Source organism: Rousettus aegyptiacus, unplaced genomic scaffold, assembly GCF_014176215.1.
Source record: "Rousettus aegyptiacus isolate mRouAeg1 unplaced genomic scaffold, mRouAeg1.p scaffold_m13_p_2, whole genome shotgun sequence".
Lineage (NCBI taxonomy): Eukaryota > Metazoa > Chordata > Mammalia > Chiroptera > Pteropodidae > Rousettus > Rousettus aegyptiacus.
In genome coordinates, this window is record NW_023416295.1 from 150,714,405 (window position 1) to 150,736,490 (window position 22,086).

The window sequence follows — 22,086 nt, forward strand, 5'->3', positions numbered from 1 at the left end:
AGGAATGAATGTACATCATTACTATTCTTTAATGTGTCTCCATAGTCTTTCAGATCTTAGTAAAAGTCTTTCTTGACACTTCCAGAAAAAAAATCACCTGTCCTTTTCTTGGCCCTACACTGGGTGCTTTATGTCTTTCTGTCACAGCAGCTGTAATGCTTAGTTGCCATTAGTTTCACTTCTGATTCCCCCTATTAGAATATAAACTCCTTGAAGTGACCTTGTCTCCTCCATCTTCATAGCCCCAGCCTCTTCCACCACGCCTAGCATGGGATGTTAAGTAAATAAATGATTTTCTTAGAGGGTTAGACATTTACTATTTGCACCTTGAAAAGTTACCCTATATATTAAACACATTTTCTAAAAAGAAGCTCTTAATTCTATTTTATTTTAGTTTATGAATGATAAATATGAGTGAAAAACAACATGAAGTAATGGGGGGAAAAGGGGGTCGGGGATGGTACAGAACGGAGCTGAGCCGGAATACTGAAATCCTGCTGTTGCTTTATCCCCCACCCCTTGTTTTTTTTTCCTTAACCTAACTGCTGCTCCATTTCTTCACTGTGAAATGGGTATCCTTAAGAAATAAAAAGAATGTACATATAAAGAGCTTAGCACATTAGCGATAAAACACCATTACTCATGAATGTTAGGTGTAAATACCTAAGAGAGAAACTAGGCCTCTGTTTAAAGCTCTGGATAGCTTTACCTATTAAGTGTTGTGCCCTGGGCAGTGTATGCATGCAGCTCCTGCCCTTTTACCAAGATGAGGAAGTAGATTACGGCTTCGAACCTATATCCATGGGAAGTAGTCGCATATATCCTTAAGGTTAGTTAGGTCCTTAGATGAGTAAACCGAAGAAGGAGATGCTTTTTGACAAATGAAAGTATGGGCTGCTTTGTGAGGTGTCAGTTCTACACATTGGAGGTGTTCAGTGGAAAAGAATTAGCCATCTGCCTGGGATATGGTTGAGGAAGGTCCTGTTTTGAGTGGGGAAGTAGGGTAGCTTGGTGCTTCTCATCACGGAAGAGGAACCAGTCTTGGAAAAGACCAATGTTTTCTTGGTCCTTCCAAAAACAACAACAAAACTGATTCCATAACATTTTTGAAAATCAGGCTCTAGCACCATTTTTACTAAATTTAGTGCCTAGCATATTACAAGTAGTCAAGAACTCTTCTACTGGTTGATTGATTCATTCATTCCCTATGGTTAGATAAATATTTATCAAATGAACAATTAAATGAATGACTGACTGACTTCCTTTATTCCAGGCTTAACAATCCTACTTTTCCCAGGTGTTGTTACTATGATTTGTTGTTTTTGGCATCCCTAATGGTTCTAGTGGCCCTGTACTGGACAATATTCAGTTCGTTAATATCCCTCTTATAATACAACTCCCAGTGCTAAACATTATACTCCATCTTTCATTGATAGAGGATCAGGCCTTGGGATAAGCATCAACTGAAACAGAACACAAAAATCCTGCTGTCCTGGAAGGCCAAGCCTCAGAGATATCATGGCTTAAGTTTCCTTCAAATGCATCTAAATGCGGCTGTTAAAAGGCAGGGGTAAAAATTTGCAGTTCTCACATGTTATGTTTTTGTTGCTTTATATCCCCTTTGGCCGAAGTGGATGTTAGATTCAGTCCCGGGGATGGCCCCTGGACACAGAGCCCGAGCCAAGTACCAGACTAGAGAGCTGTGGGCTAGGAAACGAGCCAGCTAATTTGAAGCACATTACATCAGACATTTCCCGAGGTGGAGAGGAAGGCCTCCTTGCTAGAAAGCAGGGAGGATTTTGGCTCTTAGAGGTTGGATTCAGTAACTTTAACTCCTTGGCTAAGGGCCAACCCTCTAGCAAGCAGCTATCATATGGTCTGCAAAAAACTTAGATCCAAAGCTTCCAGCCCTACTTTACATGTTGACACCACAGCGTTTTTTGAAAGATGCAAGCGTTTATGGGGCGGGAGCAGATTTTAGAAAAGGAGAGACATTATAAAGTCTGATTAAAGATTTTATAAGAGATTAAGTAGATTTTATAAAGGATTTTTAAAAATCTTACTAACTTCTCTAATTTTAAATTTGAGTGTTGGGAGCAATGACAACTCTGTAGTAGAAAATTATAAAACCTGAATTAGGATTCTGCCCCCCAAAATGTTGTCGTCCATTACTTTCATTCCTTTTGAAGTTAAATAAAATCATATAATGTGTACTGATGGATATTGATGGAAATTTATAAATCAGACCCTGATGGTAGTTTTTCAATTAACTTCAGAACCTGACTTTGCACCATGTATGCTATTATGAACTGCATGTGATAATGCCTTTGTGTTCTGCAAACAAAAACAAAAAACAAAAAACAAAAACCCTACTGCGATGATTTAAAAAAAAACTGAATAATATAGAAGCCCTGGCAGCCTTTCCTTCCAAATGCTTAGTTGAGTCCTGGGGTGGAAATTAAGCTAGTTGGAGTAGCCTTGGGGTCTGTGAAAGAACAAGGTACAAAGGACCTTTGGGTGAATTATCATATCTGATACTCCTTACATCAGCAAAATGTGGAGCTGTTATTAGATCTTTCTAGTTTATTGACAGCAACTCAGGAGAGAGAAGTTCTAAAGTCATCTATGAAGCTTAAAACCCTAATCTTCTGACAGATTGATGCTTTCTTTTCCCATCGTAAGCTCACAAATTGAGGGGCACCAGTGTACCGGTGAACGGTGATGAAGAGACTGGTAAAGTACTTTAGTGCGAGCTTTCTGTAGTCTAAACTCTGAATCTTCAGTCTAAAGCCTGGATACTTCATCTTCTCTTTTGGGAAAATTGATCTGGTACTATTTGATCCCTACCTTGAGGGGTGCTCGAGAAAAACGTGAAATATTTATGAAGTGCTTTAAGTTTCAGGGGAAGTAACGTTCCAATGTACGAAAGCTGGAGATGTATTCTGACATACCCGTGGATCTTATCGGCTCATCCACGGTTGCACACCTCCCTTCTGACCTGTCCATGCGTGAAAATCTAAGAATGTCACACGTACATTTGCCACCTTTCTTTAGCTGAGTGTGTTCCTGAGAATGGAGTGATACGTTATTAACGTGCGTAAGAAGGGACATAAAGGGGCGGGAGTGAGAAGAGGAAGTGGCAGCAGTGAGGCGAGAAGGGGAGGTGGGTAAATAAAACCGATAATGCCTGAGGAGCCAAGCTGTTAACCTGCCAGCTACGGGCTTCCTCCGCTATTCCGGAACCCTGCAAGGTGAACTGGAGACGCACTGGCCAGGACTTGCAAAGAACTGTGCCAAGGTCTGCTGTGGCCAGCTCATCTCAGTGACAAGAGACAGTAGGGTGCAGAGCTGTTTACTTGGCATCCTTCACCATTACTGAGGTCACTGATAAAATATTAAACTGATCCTATGTACACGGCTTCATGAAGATGACCAGAAATGGAAGGAAGCCAGGGCAAGGGGCAATGATCAGATATACCAAGCAGAGAAAAGCCTCCTGAAGCTCACACAAGAAGGCTCAAGACAGCCACACTGCCTCAGCGAAGCAGCCAGCTTGTGTTTACTCGCAACTCAAAATGTTCTCTTTTGTATATCCATTCCATCACCTCCTATTTCTCAGGAAGGGGCACAAAATAACAGGCCTTGAGATGCCATCAATGTCCATTTTGACAGCATTCATGTCACAATACACAATCATGTACTTCGTAATTATACAAAATTTGAAGAAATTTAAAGAATAAAATGTTACTAGTTACCCTGGTCAAAAAGAAACCAACAACCAAAAAAAAACAACAACAAAAAAGAAATCTGTTGAAATTCATAGAGACACTCGATAATGCACACACATACAAAAAAAAAAAAAAACAGCTGAGTAATTGTCCTAGCATGCTGCAAGTTCATTGCCATAACTTTATGAATTCCCAGCTCTTCAGGGGAAAGAAAGTGCATAGTTCCCAAAGAAGTAGCTTTCGCAGGTATTCAGGTCAAGAGAAAAAGGAATGCAAAGTCTGGGCACCAAGATTGCTCAGACGGTACTGGAGTGAGAAGAGTCAGACTTGAAACTCCTCTGAACCAGATCTGGTTCTTTGAAAAAGAACCTGGATGGTGACATTAGCCAATGGGGGCCACAGAAGAAACACTTCACTGTCAATAAGGAAGGAAACCATCAAGAACTAGAACAATTAAGACTTACATCTTTTTCTACTCTACTTGGAAGCTGAATTACAGCTTTTCATATTTGGAAAAGATAGGTGGTCGATCTGTGGGTAGAACCCCTCTCTCTTCCCCCAGCCACCCTCCCTGCTCCCGATTCAGTAGCTTAACGTTGGAGTACAGATATTGCTGGTTCAATTTTCTTGTAGTAGAATGACCATTTCTTCACATGTGGCCGTGTTTATTTTAACAATGAGGTATAATTTTATACTGACAGTGCCTATTCCCTCCTGGGCTATGCGCTTGATCAATCATACGGGCAGAAAACAATTGAACTTTCTGATAAAATCACACACATACAAAAAGTATTGCACTTAAAAACAACAACAACAACAAAACTCAGCCAAACCAGCAAAGGGCCAATGAAACTCTTCGGAAGGGGCTGTGCTTCCTGCCCTTTGCAGACCATCTGGACCTTTCTGGTGTTCAGTTGAATTTGGTCCGTTATCAAATGTCCAGAAGTCAAAGAGTCCAAAAGACACTGTAGGCTCTTTAAGGCTAAGTCTTCCCGGTGCTTCTATGAGATAAATTATCTCCTTGGCCACATATTACAAAGCAGGGGCTCCTTTTAGCAAAATGGCTAGCAGAGCCCTCCAAAAACTCTGGAAGCAAGGAAGGATGGATGCACATTGTGTCCTGTGAATGCGAGAAAGAGAGAGACAGTAAGCGGCCTGGGTGGGCAAAGCCACACGTCAACAGCACTGTGGTTGGAAGTACAGTGACTTCCTCCTGACCCCACCACCAGCCCTCATTGCACTCAGCCCCACAGCCCAGGTGGATGTGTGTTTATCTGTGCCTCGTTCTCTGTGTAAGTCCTCTTTTCTGTGGACCTAAATGTCTTTCCCTCCACCTGCAAAGTTGTCTCTTTCCTCATTCTTTCTCCTTCCTGCCTTCTCATGCTCTCTGTCTCTTTTTTGATGCATGTGAAGGCACAACGGTAGTTCTCCCCTGCTACCCACTGGTCCATATGCTGCTGCTTCCACATTTCTCCCACGATGCACCCCTGTCCTCTCCCCGCCCTGCCAACAGTCTTCCCCACTTCAGTATATTCAGACAAAATTGAATTGGCAGAATGCTTGTTTCAGCCCAAATTACTTATACCTCCAAAATCTGATATTCTAGTCAAAATTTGAGTACTTGGCATTGACTATATTACTAATGTTTTCATGACGTTCTCCAGTAAGTGCTCATAATGGATGGGATCTAGGCATTTCTAAACTCTGTTATCCTGAACCACTATCAACATTTTCTTCTTTGGGGTGTGTACTCCCGCTCATGTCTTCTTTGTAACCCCTTTGTGACTATTCATAATAAAATATTTGCATAAAGGATCTAGATAAATAGGGTGGACAGTAATGTCTTGATGTTGCAGGTACAGAGCCAATATCACACTAATTTAAGGTTCAAGGTCGAGGGAATGAAGGTCAAATCGTCATGAGTTGCTGAAGCTCCTTCACGTCATGCCCACCAGCCAAGGCGCATTGAAGCTCTGAGATCTGCCACAGTCGTTTGTCTCTCCCTATGTCCACCTTTCGGTGACTACCTCTGTGGGGTCAGAGTCAGTCCAAATGGTTGCTAGGGCCTTTTGTCGTATCCCATCACGTCCCCTCCCATTGTCCTAAGGCTGAGCGCCTCGGTGAGCTCCCCGCCATGACTCACTTCTCTAGATTCTGCACTAGGACTTGCCAACGTTCTCATAGATGACATCGCTGATGCGAAACTGCTGCTTCTTCTTCATCCACATCAGCTGCACACACTGATGGATAAAAATGTACTGCTCCTGGGGCAAAAGACAAAACCATGTTTGAGAGTAAGATCTTTTTACATGAGTATGTGCAAAGACACAATATTTTGATACTATGATAGTAGTAAATATTGTAATCTGATGTCAAAGCAAATAATTTTCATTATGAGACAATTTTATAACCTGAAAATCTAAGAGAATCAACTCTAAAAATATTTTAAATAATAATAAAGCTTAGACCATCATTATTTAAGACTAAAAAGACAATGAATATTGGATCTATAAATCATGGGGCTATTTTGAGGGGGAAAAAAGTCTATCTCATAATACACCAAAATAAATTCCAGTAAGTTTAATAAATTAAACCCTAAAAACATAAAGGAAAATATAGGTTAATTCCTCTCCTATTACTTTAAGAAAGAACTTTCTAAACCACAAAGTGGAATAAATACAAACAAAAATTGACAAACATGTAAATAAAATACATCGACCACTAAAACAAAAATTCCTGGAAGGGACAGATTATGTCTTTTTATTCCTAATGCTTACCACTTAGTTTGTGTCTTGAAGGAAACTGAGGAAATATAAAAACATGCAAAAATAGCCAAGTAATCAAAAATGTAAATTAAAACAATTGTTTTTCACCTATGAAGTCAGCAGAGGAAAAAAAGTAACATTCAATGATGATTTGAATTTGTTAAAGCAGTCATTTTTAGCTGTTGGTGGAGGTATAATAAAGTGCTAATAAATGGCATGTGGACACAGATAATAGTTAAAAAGTGGAAAAGAATCCAATTTAATATCCAATAAAAAGTAGAATGGTTTAAGTAGTCAGTGGCATATCTACAACGAAACATTATTCAGTCTTTAAAATGAGATTTATATAGCTTTGGGCAATTTGGGATAACACACATAGCAAAATGTTAAGTGAAAAATTAGATTTAAAATTAGCATATATACATATAGCATATGAGCATAATTGTGTGAAAGTTATAATTGAAGGAAGGCTAGGATGAAATATGCCGTGATATTGAGTGTAGCTGTCTTTGTACCATCAAGTCAAGTTAACTTCATGATCTTTCTCCTTTTTCTTTATTTCAGGATTTCTCTATAAGTAACACCATTAGAAATAACCTTGAAATAAGAACCAGTCAAGAAATCCACAGGACCTTAAGGGACCTTTTGTATGACAACTTTAAACAAAGTTGAGGTTAATACTTCGAACCTTGCTGGGTTGATTCCTCAGCCTAACCTGTATTTTTCAACAAGGTTTGGAGAAAGTCTGTGCCCTTATTTTGAGATCAGTAACTGAGCTGTTTCTTCTCCTTATCATACACCATTCCATTGTTTCCTGTGTTGTGTCAGTACTGGACATAGATAAGGCCAGACACTGCCTGGTGTCTTAAACCAGAGCTACACAGGGGCCAAACTTGGTGTCAAAGAAAATAAAATGTAGGCAGACCACAGGAAAAGTAAATAAAGACTATTTATGGACAGGTCTCTGAGAGTCCCTGAGAAATGTAAACTGCTGATCGAGAGGACAGGCCACTCAAAGCAAAGCCCTGACTGACCTCCAGGGAAAGCCTATTAGAAGAAAATCAAAGAAAACATTTGACAAAAACAGAAGAGAGCCCCAGAGAGGAGAATGTCATCCATGCATAGCGCTTTACAGTTCCAAAGTATTTAACTAGATTTTTATCCTTTCACATAAGGTATTCTTCATAGCGATCCATGAACACTGTCATTCACGTTTCACAAGTGACGAATGTGAGTCTGAGAGGCAAAGTGAGTTGTGCGGTGGCCGTGTGGGGACCCATGCCTCCTCATGGGGCCTGGCCCGATGACACCCATCTTCCTTAACCACCCTTCACTGCTCTCGTGGAGAGGCTCCTAACAGGGGTCTGGGAGGGTGAGAAAGAAGAGGGACCATTAAAAACAGCCTATGCCACAGCTTGCAATGACCCGAAATGTGCACCTGAGGACATGACCAATTAACTACTTCTGTTTTTATTTTATTTACTTTATTTATTTATTTGTTTGTTTGTTTGTTTGTTTGTTTGTTTGTTTTGGCGGAGGGAGGTGGGGTCTCCCCGAACCTGCATGGGGCTATGCACCCTCTGCTTTAGCCAGAGGACTGGAAGCACTTAACCTCTTCCACTATTTTTAGTGGGGGTTAGGTGGTGGAATCCAGGTGATGGGCAGTCAGGGAGAGGTAGGGAAATTAGAAACCGACCTTGGGAAGAAACCTGGTGTGCAGTACACAGGTGGTTGGTACACATACAGTCAGAAATCAGCTGGAGGATCATTCTGGCTGCCTGAAAAATCAGTGTCAAAGGGGTACCCTGGGATGATACAGCTGAAGAAAATAATGTTTTACTCTCTGCTCTTTACTTATTAATACCAGCAAAGTAGAAGACAGCAGGACTGGGGCTCAAGGAGGATATTGGGAAAATCCTACCATTCGAAATACAGGTTCTATCATGAAGAACATAACAACAAGGAAAAACAAAGGTTTAAAGGACAAGATGTTCCAGACATAAATAAATAACTTGAACTAGAGAACATCCACTGCAAAATCCTGAGGGAACTCAAGAGTGAAGCTGGAACACTTGGGAAAAATAAGTAACCTATGGTGACCTTTACTCTTCTGCTGACTTTGAATTTTCCCACAAGAGTTCAGGGGAGGGATAGCATACTTAAAAAAAGACTATTTCCCTGGAGATTTCAGCCTAAAATGCTACCACAAACAAAGAAGCCAAAAATGAAAGTTTGGGGCAAGAAAATTAGGGAGAAAACAACACGTTCTCAGCTTTGCAGAGAGGCACATGGTGGCTGCTCTAGTTTCATGTGATGACCATACCTGAAGGAAGATCATGGCGTTGAATTGGATGCAGGGTCTGCCATGTGAAGATAGTATTTAAAAAGGGATTAAGATTCTGTACTGGGAAAGTCAAGAGCAAATAGGCTACAATCAAAGTCTATAAAGTTATAAAAGGTATAAATTAAGTCAATGTGGCAGATGATTTATCAAATCCCAATTACTTAAAATAAGGAGTGGCCTTTTGAAGCCTGGGGATTAGTATACATAATGGGGAATTGTAATCACGTATTAGGACATAGATTTATGGAAGTAAAAGCCAAAAATATGGACTGATTCATAAAACACCATTTAATCATTAGGTAGTGGACTTCTCTGGGAGACCAGGACATTTTAAACATATGATAAAAAGATGATGTTCGTGTCCCCACAGCTGTAAATTATAAAGCAGCAGGATTGGGGTATGAGTGGACTAAGGAAGCGAGGACACAAATACATGACTTACTTCCCAGTCATTCATGAGACATCTGAATGCGGTTGGGTTGCTCTTTCCAAAGAGGTATGATTCTGCTTTGGCTCAGAAATAAATATGTTGAAACATCTGTGCCAAGCCATGCTCAGATGAGACTGGGTAGGCAGGAGAGAAAAGTCAATGGGGCGGTAAAGGAGAAATCCTTGAAGCATGAAGAGACAGCAGCCATTACCGCAGGCTTTTTGAGTCATACTGCCATCTAGTGGTGCTTCATAGGAAAGCATGAGGAAGCTAAGTCTTGGACCTTCAGGCCAAGTTATGTTCTACTCTGTTCCTCCCACACACACTCCCAGAAAAAAAAGGGATTATTGTATACCTGAAGCTAAGAAGCTGTGAGTATTGCTGGGTGACTAAGATTATAAACAAGCTATTGTGCTTAGGTGTTGGGGCCCACACAGGTATACACACTGCTGTTCAGTGGTGATGTGATGCTGGCTGCTGGCACCGGCCCAGGCTGCCACTCCAGGCTGAGTGCATTCTGAGGTTTCAAGAGAGAAGAGGACTTGGGAGAAGAGGAAAAAGAGGGAGCATATAACACTGCTGGATATTTCTGGAGATGCTTTCACGTTATAAAGCTAACTCCATTCATTTAGGTCAAAGGAACTGGCAGTGCTGCTAAGTTGGGGGCTGGAAATCCTTAGATCACAAGAGGGAAAGCATAAATCCAGCCCATGGTCATCATCTAAAGTGAGTTGGGACAGAGGCTCACATGCAGGACAAACTAATGGCAAGCTTTTGAATCAAATCTTGCATTTCAAACATAAATTAAATCACATCACTTCTAGTCTCCACTTGGTGTCCTTTACCCAGATTGATCGTTACCTGCCCTCAACTCTTACTCTGTTCAAAGAGGTTTTAGTCTGCGATGGATATATGTATGTGCTCTGAATTATTAAAGGGCATATGACTCCAGTAAAAGTACTACCACTGCATGGATTTCTAGAAGCTAATATCTATTTTTTATATATACCTTGAAGCAGTTTGCATGTGCGTAATAAGAAACTGGGACTAGCAGATGCAAAAAAATTTTGAGACGATTGTTTTGAAACATGAGATGGAATAACAGGAAGTTTTTTTCAATTGAGGACAAATTCCGAGACACATATTAGTTACATTTCTACCTCTGTCTGCACCATAGACATCCTCTGTGACCGCATTTCTGACACCAGCCCCAAGATGTCAACAAACTCATGATCCCGAATGTGCTGCAAGAGCCTGTCCAGGGCGATGAATGTTCCAGTCCGGCCGACACCAGCACTGCAAGAGTGTTCAGACAGCACATTATTCAGACAGTGCTTCTACACTGTTAAAAACAAATTGGTGATTAAAAAAAAAAAAAAAGACAAGTAGTACCACTGAGAAAAAAGATTAAACTCTTGACAATAATTTCCACTTAACTAATTTTTTAAGTATGCAATTGTGGTTGGTGTATCTTCTAATGTCACATTTCTGACCGTCACTGCTACCTCCCTTAAAGAGGTGCGAGTCCGCACTGCCTTGGCCATACCCTCCCCTGCCCCACCTGGGGCTCTCTGCTTCCTAAGGAAAGTAACATGGAGCTCGCTGGAGCATTGGTTCCCGCCTTCGGGGAGCTGAGACACATACACAGCTCCAGGCTTCTGAGTAGGCTCGAAGTTAAGCTCTCATACCCAGATCAGAAGTCTAGCTGAGATACCCACACCATAGCTCTAGCTCTGGGATCATAGCAATTTGTGTGCCTTCAGCCCTAGGCTGAGTCCACCATCTCAGCTCTTCCTTACAGCACATCTGCGCTTCTAGTGAATTCTGGCTGGGACTGCTTCAATCTCTCATTGATCTTTTAGATAGTTGCCTCAAAATCACATTTAATATTTGGACCCCGTCTCTTCCAGTCTCCAATACCAGAGCTCAGAGAATAGAGGGAAGTGGAGTGATTTGCCCTGAACCAATTGCCCACCACAGTTTTACACGTTAAAGCAAGTTGTTCTTGTCTTCCAATCACTGATTGACTGAAATGCCAAGTGGTTCCAAACTCTAAAGTATGATGAAATGTGAGAGGAATAAAAAAGAAGTCAAAACTAATTTACATGCAGAATTTGCTGGAAGAGCTATCCAACAGGAAAAGCCTGTAGCTCAGATCCCTGGTTTGCTTTTTCTACTGGACAGCCCTTCCACCCTAGGACTTTTCTTCTCAGATAAAATGTTCTTCCCCCGGGTGAACACCCATGAAGTCACATCTAGAACTGTACCTGCTACCTTCTGTGAAAGGATCCATGAGTTTAAACACACGGTTGAGTAGTTTTATTTTCTGCTCTTGTAAGGAACCATTGTGAGACTAGATAACTTCATCTAGTAAAATAAAGTTTTTAACCTGTGAATGCTTAAAGTAAACTGACTACAAGGATACCCTCCTTGATCAGAAACTTGATAGCTTATGAAGTGTATTTCTTTCCAGTGAGACAAATACACTCTCTCACTCGCTCACGTGCACACACACGCACTCATTCTAATTCACAAAGGCCAAAGTGCTAAGTCCAGGATTATAGATCTATTTACTTAGGTTGATGTGGCTGCCAAGGCCTCTTCCAACATCTTTATCCTACCTCTATCTCTGATATACAATAGGGACATATTTCTCTTTTGAGGTTGTACAAAAATTTTACAATTTTATGCCACATCAATGGATTTTGATGGAGCTTTATTCACTTGGTAGGAAAAAAAAAAGTTTAAATTCGAAGACTACTCTTCCCATAACAAATTAATGTGGTCCTTCATTTTTGATAATGAAATAGATCATATAGCCCTTTTCATTTTAACTATCTGGAAATTTAGAGACAATTTTCAAAAGCAAGCATAACATATATGTTTATCTTAATGGGCCAAGTATTTGCTTTTCTCTTTCCTTTCATCCAGCATTTATGTCTATTTATGTTATTCTGGGCTGTAATTAGCTATTGTTAATTTTACTTGTATTTGGCCATGTTCTAAACTACTCAGAGTTCTTAAGAGAATAGGGTAATATCACATAATACTTAAAGGAATGGCCATTGAGACTGGCGTGCCTGAATTTGAATCTTAACTCCCCCATGTTCAAGCTGTACGAATTTGTGTTAATCACTTAAGCTCTCTCTCTACTCTTTTCATCTGAGAATGGGAATAATAATATCTATCTCACAGGCTATAGGATATTAGATAGTCATTTTATAAGTAAATCAAGTATCCAGTAAGACATCAGTTCATAAAATATTTTTTAAATTCATAATTCACTTTATTGTTGTCAATCTGCTCTAGTGTTCATGGAATGGCGGGCTATTTCCTTTATGAAAGAAAGCCCATGGTGCTGAACAGAAAACCCATGTGATGAGGTTACCTGCAGTGCACAATCATGGGGCCTTTGCTCTTGGTAGCTTGTTGTCGGACCACGTGAACAAACTGTAGGATACTCTCTGCAGCATTTGCCGTGGGCACGCCGTGATCAGGCCATGCAGTGTAGTTAAAATGCATCACATCCTGCATCTCATCAGCCTTCAGAAGAAAAACCAAAACAAGCATTAATCTCTCAGGCCACTGTCAGGACGGCCCATCCTCCACTGCAGCTCAGGAGTTAATGGCGTTAAGAAGGTAAAGCCGCATTCCACTCCTGGTCTGTGTACTTCCCTTTTCAGCTCTGCGCATTGTGTCTGGCACAAAGCAGGATATGAAAAAAGAAAAAAAAGAAAAACACTAACTGTATAAAGCTTCGAATAGTAGGATAAATAGGCTAATCCATGCCTGTGTAGAGATAAGAGCTTAAGCAGATTAGGGTTTGCATCCTGGCTCCACTGTTTAGCAATCTCGTGAGCTTTGGCCAATGAATTAAACACCACGGAAGGTGCTCTTGGTGCCCCCTTGGGTCCTTTTGGCCAGGCTGGTACACTCCTTTCCCAGCTGCTGCCAGCAGCAAATAGCTGCACCCTTCTCATAGTCATCCTCCGCTGAGGGGAGCTGCCTTGCTGGAAAATGCTAAGAGGTTGTGTTCTCCTGCACAGGGTAGGCCACAACGAACCAGCGACAGATGCTGGGGTATTTTTTTGGTTGCCTAGAAAAGTTCATGAAAATGCTTGCTCCTGTTAAATGCTGATGGCAGGCTTAGCACAGGCTTGAACTTAGGAGATACATATATATTCTAATACAGTTGATCTGAAAAATGTATCCAGCTAAAATACACAAGATGATTCAAAAACAGGAAACACTTAAATTGTCATTAGTCTCTCTGTAGCTGTTGGGCAGAGGTGATCCCCGTCAGCTGAGTAGCAAAATAGCAAGACACACGTCAAGGAACAAATGAGTTATTGCTGTCTTTTTGGCTTCAGTTCTTACTCAGTTCATGCCAAGTTTCAAGTAGTGGAAAGCAACAAATTATGTATTATGGTCTTTTTCTTCCTTTCTGTTAAGTGAGAAAACGCTCCTGGTTACACCTTATTTACCCATTCTAATATTTCTCTTACCCTGATTTCTTCATTTATGTAATTTTACCTTGTTGTAGTCTAAAAGTCTCCACATATCAATATGCAGGGACTAAAGAAGGATATAAACAAACAAACAAAAAAAAAACCAGTAGAAAAACATGTTCATTAGCACAGCACATATTCTTTAAGCGAATTAACATTCATCATGGGAACTTAAAATTTAGATTCTGTCTCTTTGTGGCCAAGAGGGGGCACTCTGGGACCAAATGCTATAACTACGATATATAAACACCATACCAGAAAACACTGTTATTCAACGTTTTATTCCTTTGTTTCAAGCCCTTCACTGGTTGTCATTGAAATATTAGTTTGAGTAATGAGAACATATTCCTCAGTCAGGCCTGGCAAGTAACGATTCACTGTGTCTTCTATTGCCCTGGGCTAATCTGAGATGGAACAGCGCAGTCATTTTTCCTGTTTCCTTGGGCCTTTTAGGCCAACATTTTATCCATACCATTCCCAGTGAAATGGGAACCCAGAACATTAAAAGTGGCCTTTTCCTTGAAGGAACCAGTGTTGCAAAGCTTGACGTGTTCATGATCTTGTGTGATGGTGGTCTGGTCTCCTCACACCTGGGGGGTTCCCTCAGCATAAGAACAGCACCTGAACTTGTGCTTTGTGACTTACGTAGTTGATCCGGAAATGTCTACAAGCCCAGTCCTCCTGCTCTTCCTCCAAGATCATCTCCACTGTGATGTCTCCGTATGCTATGGGTTCTTCCGTGAATGGCCAGTAATGGTCACATTTTACCTGAGGTGAAAGACGACATTTTCAAACAAACAGGCTAGAGAAAAAATGAAGACTCTGCTCACTTATGGAAAGCAAAAGTGCTTGGGTCTGAAGAACTGTATATGATTATTGTGAGGATGAAAAATGAAACGAGGAGAACAGTTTCTGGTGCACAGTAAATACTCAACCTGGGGCAGTGGCTGGTGTGGGTTTGGCTGCTAAGTGGGGACAGCCCCATTAGGCACTTACCCTCCTTTTCTCATTACACTGAGTGAGCATGACAATAATCTGTGACTTCTGTTGTAAGACCATCTTCCAAAAGTCATTTCTAGTTTCAGGCAGTGGCCCCTGTGTGGCAATATACTCCTGGGGTGAGTTGTATCCCTGAAAGATAAGTGACAAACTTGTCACCTACAGAGCCACAGTCAACACCAAATGATGTTCCATGCAAATGAGAAAAAATTGAAAACTTATTGGCAATGAACCAAACACCTTTGTAACGAGTTCTCATGGAGGAGGCCATCAGAGAAACCATATAGATCTGTGTGATTTTAAGGAAGGTTCTCAGAAAACCTACAAAATCACACTCACACCTTTTTTTAATGAAAGCGACTGCTATCTTTACAGGTGCTCATGTAGAACCCTTTGAGTTTGATTGCTGAAAATATTTAAATGCAAGAAAGTGGATCATTAGTACAATTATCTACTTTCACTTTCACCAGTCCTTTATGAAGAAATATGAATGTAACTCATCTTTGGGCCTTTTTTTTTTTCTATTTTTTATTCTAAAATAAAATAATGGAAACTTTAGTAGGAAAAGGACTATTTTTGACATGGTTTGACACATCCGTTCAGCTCTAATAGTCTTTCTCTGCCTTAGCTGGAATCTGAATGTCCAATATTTTTTAATTTTTGTTTTTCATTTTTTTTTTTTTTTTTTTTTTTTACTTACAGGTATATAGTTGGCATTGATGTAGTCTGCTCCTTCCTCTTCATTTGTGGAGAGTAATCTTACTCGGCTAAAATCATCTAAAGAATGATAAGAAAAAATATTACAAATCAGAGTTGAAGAAGAGTTGTCTTGATCCTTTCTTCCAAATCTCAAGTAAAACTAGTCAGTGATCGAGTCAGTAGATAAAGTTTATTCTAGCTAGATACTTTAGTCATGCCTCAATCTTAGCTTCTTGTTTAAACAAATATACAAATATCTCTCAATCATTATTTTCTCCCACTAGCTCTCCTGTCCTTGGAAGATTTATCTCAATGTTTTCAGAGAAATTGTGCAGAATATTTACAGAAAGTAAAATTCTGGTAGACTGTATGGAAGGCTATAGAATAAATGACTGCCATTTCAAGGAGGGAGGGACATCCAGAGAATTCACTACCTTTTGGGAAATCTAATAGAGAAGATGGAGCTACAGGCTTTTTGTAAATAGACTTCAAATGAGAAAAGTAAATTTTGAAATGTGTTTGGTTTTGAAATGTTGGGTTTTATAATGATAATACTACCTAATTTAACAAGAAACCTGATTAAGGAAAAAGTTCTCTTTCTAGAGCATTTTCAGCTTTTCTCTTTCTACTTTTCATTCTTTCTCAGCTCCCTATAAGTATAGCAAAAAGAAAAATCAAATTTATTTTGGAATATATTTTAATTGTCCTGTTAGTAATTTATATTATTTTTCTGTGAATATTGCTTTTATTCCAAAATGCTAAACAAAACAGATGTTAGAAGAGGCGTTTTAACATATTCCACTCTTTTCATTTGCCTTTTTCCATTGCCAATGAATTGAAATGTTTTATGAAGGCACAAATTATCTTATCCCTAATTTAGACAATACTTTTTTGATCTCCAAAGGACCAAAAGGTCAGTCTTTCCTATTCATTTAAAAGCATAATCATTACATCTTCCCACAGACAAGAGGATCTAATGATATCGAAGCATGAATCTGATCAATGCAATTGCAGAGATGGCCTTTAAAATCCAGACCACAACTAGATCTGGCCAGAGATTGGTGAAACTAATTAATTTGCAATAAAATAGTACTTTATCTTTTCAAAGACATAAATCAGCTTGGCACCACTGACAATCTTACATGGCAGGATGTTTGTGTAACGATTTTTACACCGGTTCAGTGGAAGGTCTGCAGCAAAGTGAGGAATATCCAGTCCAATCAATTTCAACTCCTGTACGCGACAGAAAATAGATTCGAGATTTCCATACACAGTGTAAATTGGATTATTGTTCACATTGCATTATTCTTCACTCCCCGCCTGTAATAGAATCATCGCATCCCCTTGCCATGATGTTTCAGTAGCTCCCTGTTGAGATAGAGTCACTCTTCCACCCCACTGTTGTATACTTGCTTTGCCCAATGAACTTGGGTAGAACGCATGTCCAATCGGAAGCTTTAAATGTGCTTGTGTGGTTCGGTTTGTCCCTTTGTGCTTCTGCCACCTACCACGGAAGGAACTCGCACAGGGAAGCTGCTAGTCCCTCACTGAGGAGACACATGGAGCAGCCCTGACCCTGACCATGGCCTAAAGCGGAACTGTCTCTGCTATCCCATAAACCCATGACTGAGAAAAATAAATGTAGGTCACTGAGATTTTGAGGTTGTTTCTTACATAGCATTATTGCAGTAATAGCTAACTAATACAATGCATCAATAAATACCTTTGAAAGCTTAGTGATCATTCGGAGAAGGCAAGACTTATGTGTATAACACTCAGGGTGTGGAGAATTTGAAAACCAAAATCTATTTCAGACTTCTGGAGGTATAGGGTAAATGAAATTTATACAATTTGCATAAATATTTCCTATCGTATAAGGAAATGTGGGTATTTCTCTTTTAGGCAATGAGCCTTAGAGAAAGTAATAAAAGAGAGAGTGAGGAGCAATGTAAGAGTATTCTCCACGTAGCAAGACGTAGGATTGACAGTCACTAAATATATGGTAAAGAAACTCCCCAAATAAGGGCGAATCAGTACTGGGTAGGCGATCACCTCAGTGAAAATAAGGAGGACATCCAAATACCTGCCTGTGTGTACCAGCACCCTTACAAATCCTATTAGCAGAAGGTGCACTGATAGGACAATTTTCATATAAACAAACAACTCTCATACTTCAAAAAGTTTGTTCCTGGAAAAGAGGGTTTCTTCACGGCTCTGTCCTGTGTCTGACAGGAAACAAGGGATTGTAGTCAGGCCACCTGGATTTCCCAGGGCCACTGTCCACACTGCAGTGTGTGTGAACGGTGTTCCCTGGAATTGCACAGTGAATGCTTGGCCAATGCAATGGATTTAGTTATGTTCCTAAACCAATTTAAGGGTAATCTTAGCAAACAGCATATGTAACCATCTATGAATGAGATTACCTATATAGTGTGCACTCTTCCGTAAGAGTGTTTAGTGAGGCAGTAGTGAAACCACTTGTAAATTTTATTTTGCTCGCAGAGGATGTTGATATTGCGAACTAGTTTTACTCTTCATAATTCCTTCCGCTTACTACTTCACTGAGTCATAAGCCAAAGGAATATTTCTCAAGAGGAAGCATTTTCTAGAGTCTGAAAAACTTTTGAAGGGATTGGGAAATGTTTGATGATGTTATGAGTGATTAAATAGCGATACCCCTTTAGCATCGTTTGTGTCTTGACTCCAGTGCTCTTTGCAAAGCATATGCTTTAGAGATCTAGTTATTAGGACTTCTGCTGCTTCTGCACAGAAGCTCATGGTAGCTTAATGGCTCTGGGATGCAAGCCTGATGTCGACATGGATGAACCAAGCTACATTGTTCAGATTTCTCCCTTTGCTTCTGCTCACTTCTAACTTTTCAAGCTCACAAAATCTCAAGCTCTTTGGCCTAAATTGAAGCCAATTGTAAAGACAAACTATGCAAACTCTGATCTTCAAGTCATAAAATTAGAAGTTTTTCCATCTTAGTCAAAACCCTTGCTTGTGAAATGTCTTTAAACACAAGCTGTTACTTTATTACTGGTTTTTTCATTTTAGAGGGTTTCCAGACTGACTGTATTGTTCTTGTAAGAAATGAAACTTAGTTTTAACAATTTTAACCAAATTAGTGTTATTTTTAGGTTAGTTCTTTTGGCAGCTATAAACGTATTTAAATTATAACATCTATTTCTTAAAATATTTTGGAAATCTACTTTTTTAAGAGAGTACCTTTATAGATACTGTGTCAAAACATCTGGCTTATTTGGGCGTACCATTTATAAACTGTAAGGTCTCAGAAAAGTAGTTCAACTCCTATTAACATCAGTTTAATTATTTGTCAGGTAAGATTAATAATTTCTCCATACCTCACTGATGTATAGTAACTATCAAATGGAATTATTAAACTCAACAATATTATTGCCGCACTATCGATAATTGTTGTGAAATGCTTCTGTTATGATTCCTTGTTTGTTTTGCTTTGTCTGGCTCCGTAATTTCTCCCTCCTTTGCCATTTGTACCAACAGACCAACAACTTTCCCTCCCAAGTCCCCCCGCTTTGAAGACAGACTGATAAGCCACAGGAAAATGCCTCAGATACGAAAGAAATGGTGGAAACAGATTGAAGCAGAGAACTGGGGCACATATGGAAGCCGCCTAGCTGATAGAACTTTAATTGTGTGCTGCCTCCCTGCTGTAAATGCCCTACGTTGATAAGAGAGGTTTAATTGGCTGAACACTGTAAATGTAAATTGCCAAAGCTGGATTGCAGCAAAGCAGCAACCGCATGTATACACAAAATGCTTTGCAATCTTTTGTAATTCAGCTTGTCACTAAGTGGAAAATCAAATATAAAGTTTCCAGTCCAGTAGCTTTGCAGTTATTTTCTTTCCAATCATATGGACTCGCCAGAAGCTTAAGTATTCAGAGAGTCGAAGTATGAGGGGATGCCCTGAAACCACATAAATCATTTTTGAATTTTCTTTTGCCAGTTTCGTTTCTAATATAATTTATCATCATGTTTCTTTTTCAGGGCCACGTAGGTCAACCATATGAATGGTGGTCTCCCAAAAGATGTGTCCACATCCTAATGCCCCAAACCTGTGAATGTGACCTTATATTTAGAAAAAGCATTTTTGCAGATGTAATTTAGTTAAGGATCACAACACGAGCTCATTTTATATTATCCAGGTGAGCCCTGAGTCTAATAACAAGTGTTCTTATACAAGAAATAAGAGACAGCCATGTAAAAATGGAGGCATAGGTTTGAGTTATGCAGCCATAAGCCAAGGAATGCCTACAGTCACCAGCACTAGAAGAGGCAATGGAGGATTATCTCCTAGAGCCTTCAAAAGGAACATGGTTCTGCTAACACTTTAACTATGGACTTCTAGCCTCTAGAATTGTGAGAGAACAAATTTCTGTTGATTAAGGTCACCAGGATTGTGGTAATTTGTTACAGCAGGCCTCAGAAACTAATGTGGCCACCAAGGCCCAATGGCAGTCTGTGTTGTATGGCTGTGTTTGAAGCATGCAAGTCCTGAAAAGCAAAGCACACGTATGTGCACTGTATTAGACTGCCAGAGCTGCCATAACAAAATACCATAGGCTAGGTGGTTCCAACCACAGAAATTTATAACTCACAGTTCTGGAGGTGGGGAAGTCCAAGAACAAGGTGCTGGCAGGGTAGGGTTCACTCTGAGGCTTCTCTTGACTTGTAGATCGCCCCACCTTGCAAAGAGCTCACATGACCTTTCTGTGCTCATGGTGGAGAGGAAGGAGGAGAGAGAGTTTCCTTTGATGCCTCTTCTTATAAGGGCACTAATCCCGGCATGAGGGTGCCATCCTCATGACCTCATCCAAACCTAATCACCCCCTAAAGGCCCCATCTCCAAATACCATCGCACTGGGGGGTTAGGACTCCAAACCTATAAATCTAGGGACACACTTACAGTCCATAACATGTACCATCATCTTCTAAGAAGAGCACAAGCTGTATTCTGACTTTAGAGATTATAACAATGTCAAGAAGTGATAAGTGCTTGATGCTTGCTTTGAATAGGTTGGACATTAGAGTCAGATGAGACAGATTACTAGACTACATAACAAGTGAGGAGAAACAAAGTGACCAGTGCTGTTGACAGAAGAGTTTCCATCTATGGCAAGTAGAAATCCGGTGGAACTGGGCAATGTCCAGTTATGTTTCAGGCAAACACAAAGGGAGAAGAAAGGTTTTAGAACAATGTTTTTGGTGAGGTTCTGCATTAGTTTCCTAGTCTCCCATAACAAAGTAGCATAAACTGGCTTAAAACAACAGAAATTTATTGTCTCATAGTTCTTGAGGCTAGAAGTTTGAAATCAAAGTGTTAGCAGGGACTTATGCCTTCTGTAACCTATAGTGGAATCCTTCCCTGCCTCACTAACTTCTGCTGGTTTGTTGGCAATCTTTGGTGTTCCTTCACTTGCAGCTGCTTTTTTCCGGCCTCTGCCTTTGTTATCACATGGCTATTTGTCTCCGTAACTTCACATGGCTGTCTTTTCGTAAGGACACCAGTCATATTGAATTAAGAGTCCGCCCTGTTTTAGCATGGCCTCATATTGACTAATTACAACTGTGAATGACCCTATTTCCAATTAAGGTCACATTCCGAGGTACTGAGTGGCTAGGGCTTCACTATATTTTGAGGGGGACACTATTCATGCCCAACAGGTACTGTAAAGGAAGAATGGGGTGCAGCAGTACTGAAGGCAGTCTCTGGCAGGTGATAGAAGATGGCTGAGAAGAACGTCAACCTCAGGACAGTCTAGCAATAGCTAGCAGGACTCTGAGCTCTAGGATGAATTCAGGGACAATATTCCAATCGCTGGACAAATCAGTAGCAGAGGCACTGGGAAACAGAGACCAAACCTAAGAAATTAGAAAGAAAACTCAGGTCTGGGAACAATGTAAGACCTTCGTTGTGAGAATTGCTGGAGAAAGTTCTAAGTGACTTTTTAAAACAAGGACCGCAGATAGTGAACCAGACGAAACACAAGAAAAAACAATGGCAGATGGGTGTTTACTACCAGAACTCAGAGGTCATTTCTCGTGAACTAGGTCGCAAGTAAAGTAGTTTTGTTTCTATCTTTGCAGACACATTTCTGAACAAAGATGGAGAAGGCTTTCACCAGCTTCCTGATCAAACACAAAGTATAGAAATTAACGGCAGAATGACCAATAGGTGCTGCGTCTCCTGGGCTCTCAAATTTCAACCTCTAAAGTCTAGTTCTTCAAAACCTTCTCCATATGAGACATAAGAAATGAGGAATCAAATCTAACCCCTGAGCCCTAAGTCTCAGGAAAAGATGTCTATTTTTGTTAGAAGAATAATCAGTCTTTCTAGTAGATTCAAAATAAGATGCAGAGTGAAAGGATTTATTCAGTGAATGTAAATTAGCAACTTGTATAGCTTATAGCAGTATTGGTAATATATGTAAATCCAGGCATTAGTTCCATTTGCATAATCATTATAATGATGTAATTTCTCAACATGAATGTGATTTTTCAATGTCACAATTAAAATGAATACAAGTATTAAACATTAATATAAAGAGAACAAATAACTGTTCAGCTAC

General features: G+C 40.0%; 1 protein-coding gene across 3 annotated transcripts in view; it reads right to left on the bottom strand.

Annotated features, from left to right (window-relative positions):
* Nucleotides 1-3,952: 3,952 nt before the first annotated feature.
* PTPRO (protein tyrosine phosphatase receptor type O) overlaps nt 3,953-22,086 on the bottom strand; it is a 184,283-nt gene continuing 166,149 nt past the window's right edge. For all 3 annotated transcript variants that reach the window (XM_016140557.2, XM_016140556.2, XM_016140558.2), the window contains 8 exons: nt 16,616-16,706; nt 15,475-15,551; nt 14,772-14,906; nt 14,421-14,543; nt 12,656-12,810; nt 10,428-10,563; nt 5,872-5,992; nt 3,953-4,848 (listed from right to left, as the gene is read on the bottom strand). In XM_016140557.2, the coding sequence (XP_015996043.2) occupies nt 5,888-5,992; nt 10,428-10,563; nt 12,656-12,810; nt 14,421-14,543; nt 14,772-14,906; nt 15,475-15,551; nt 16,616-16,706 (822 nt within the window). In that variant the 3' untranslated portion in view covers nt 3,953-4,848; nt 5,872-5,887. The remainder of the gene's footprint in view (nt 4,849-5,871; nt 5,993-10,427; nt 10,564-12,655; nt 12,811-14,420; nt 14,544-14,771; nt 14,907-15,474; nt 15,552-16,615; nt 16,707-22,086) is intronic.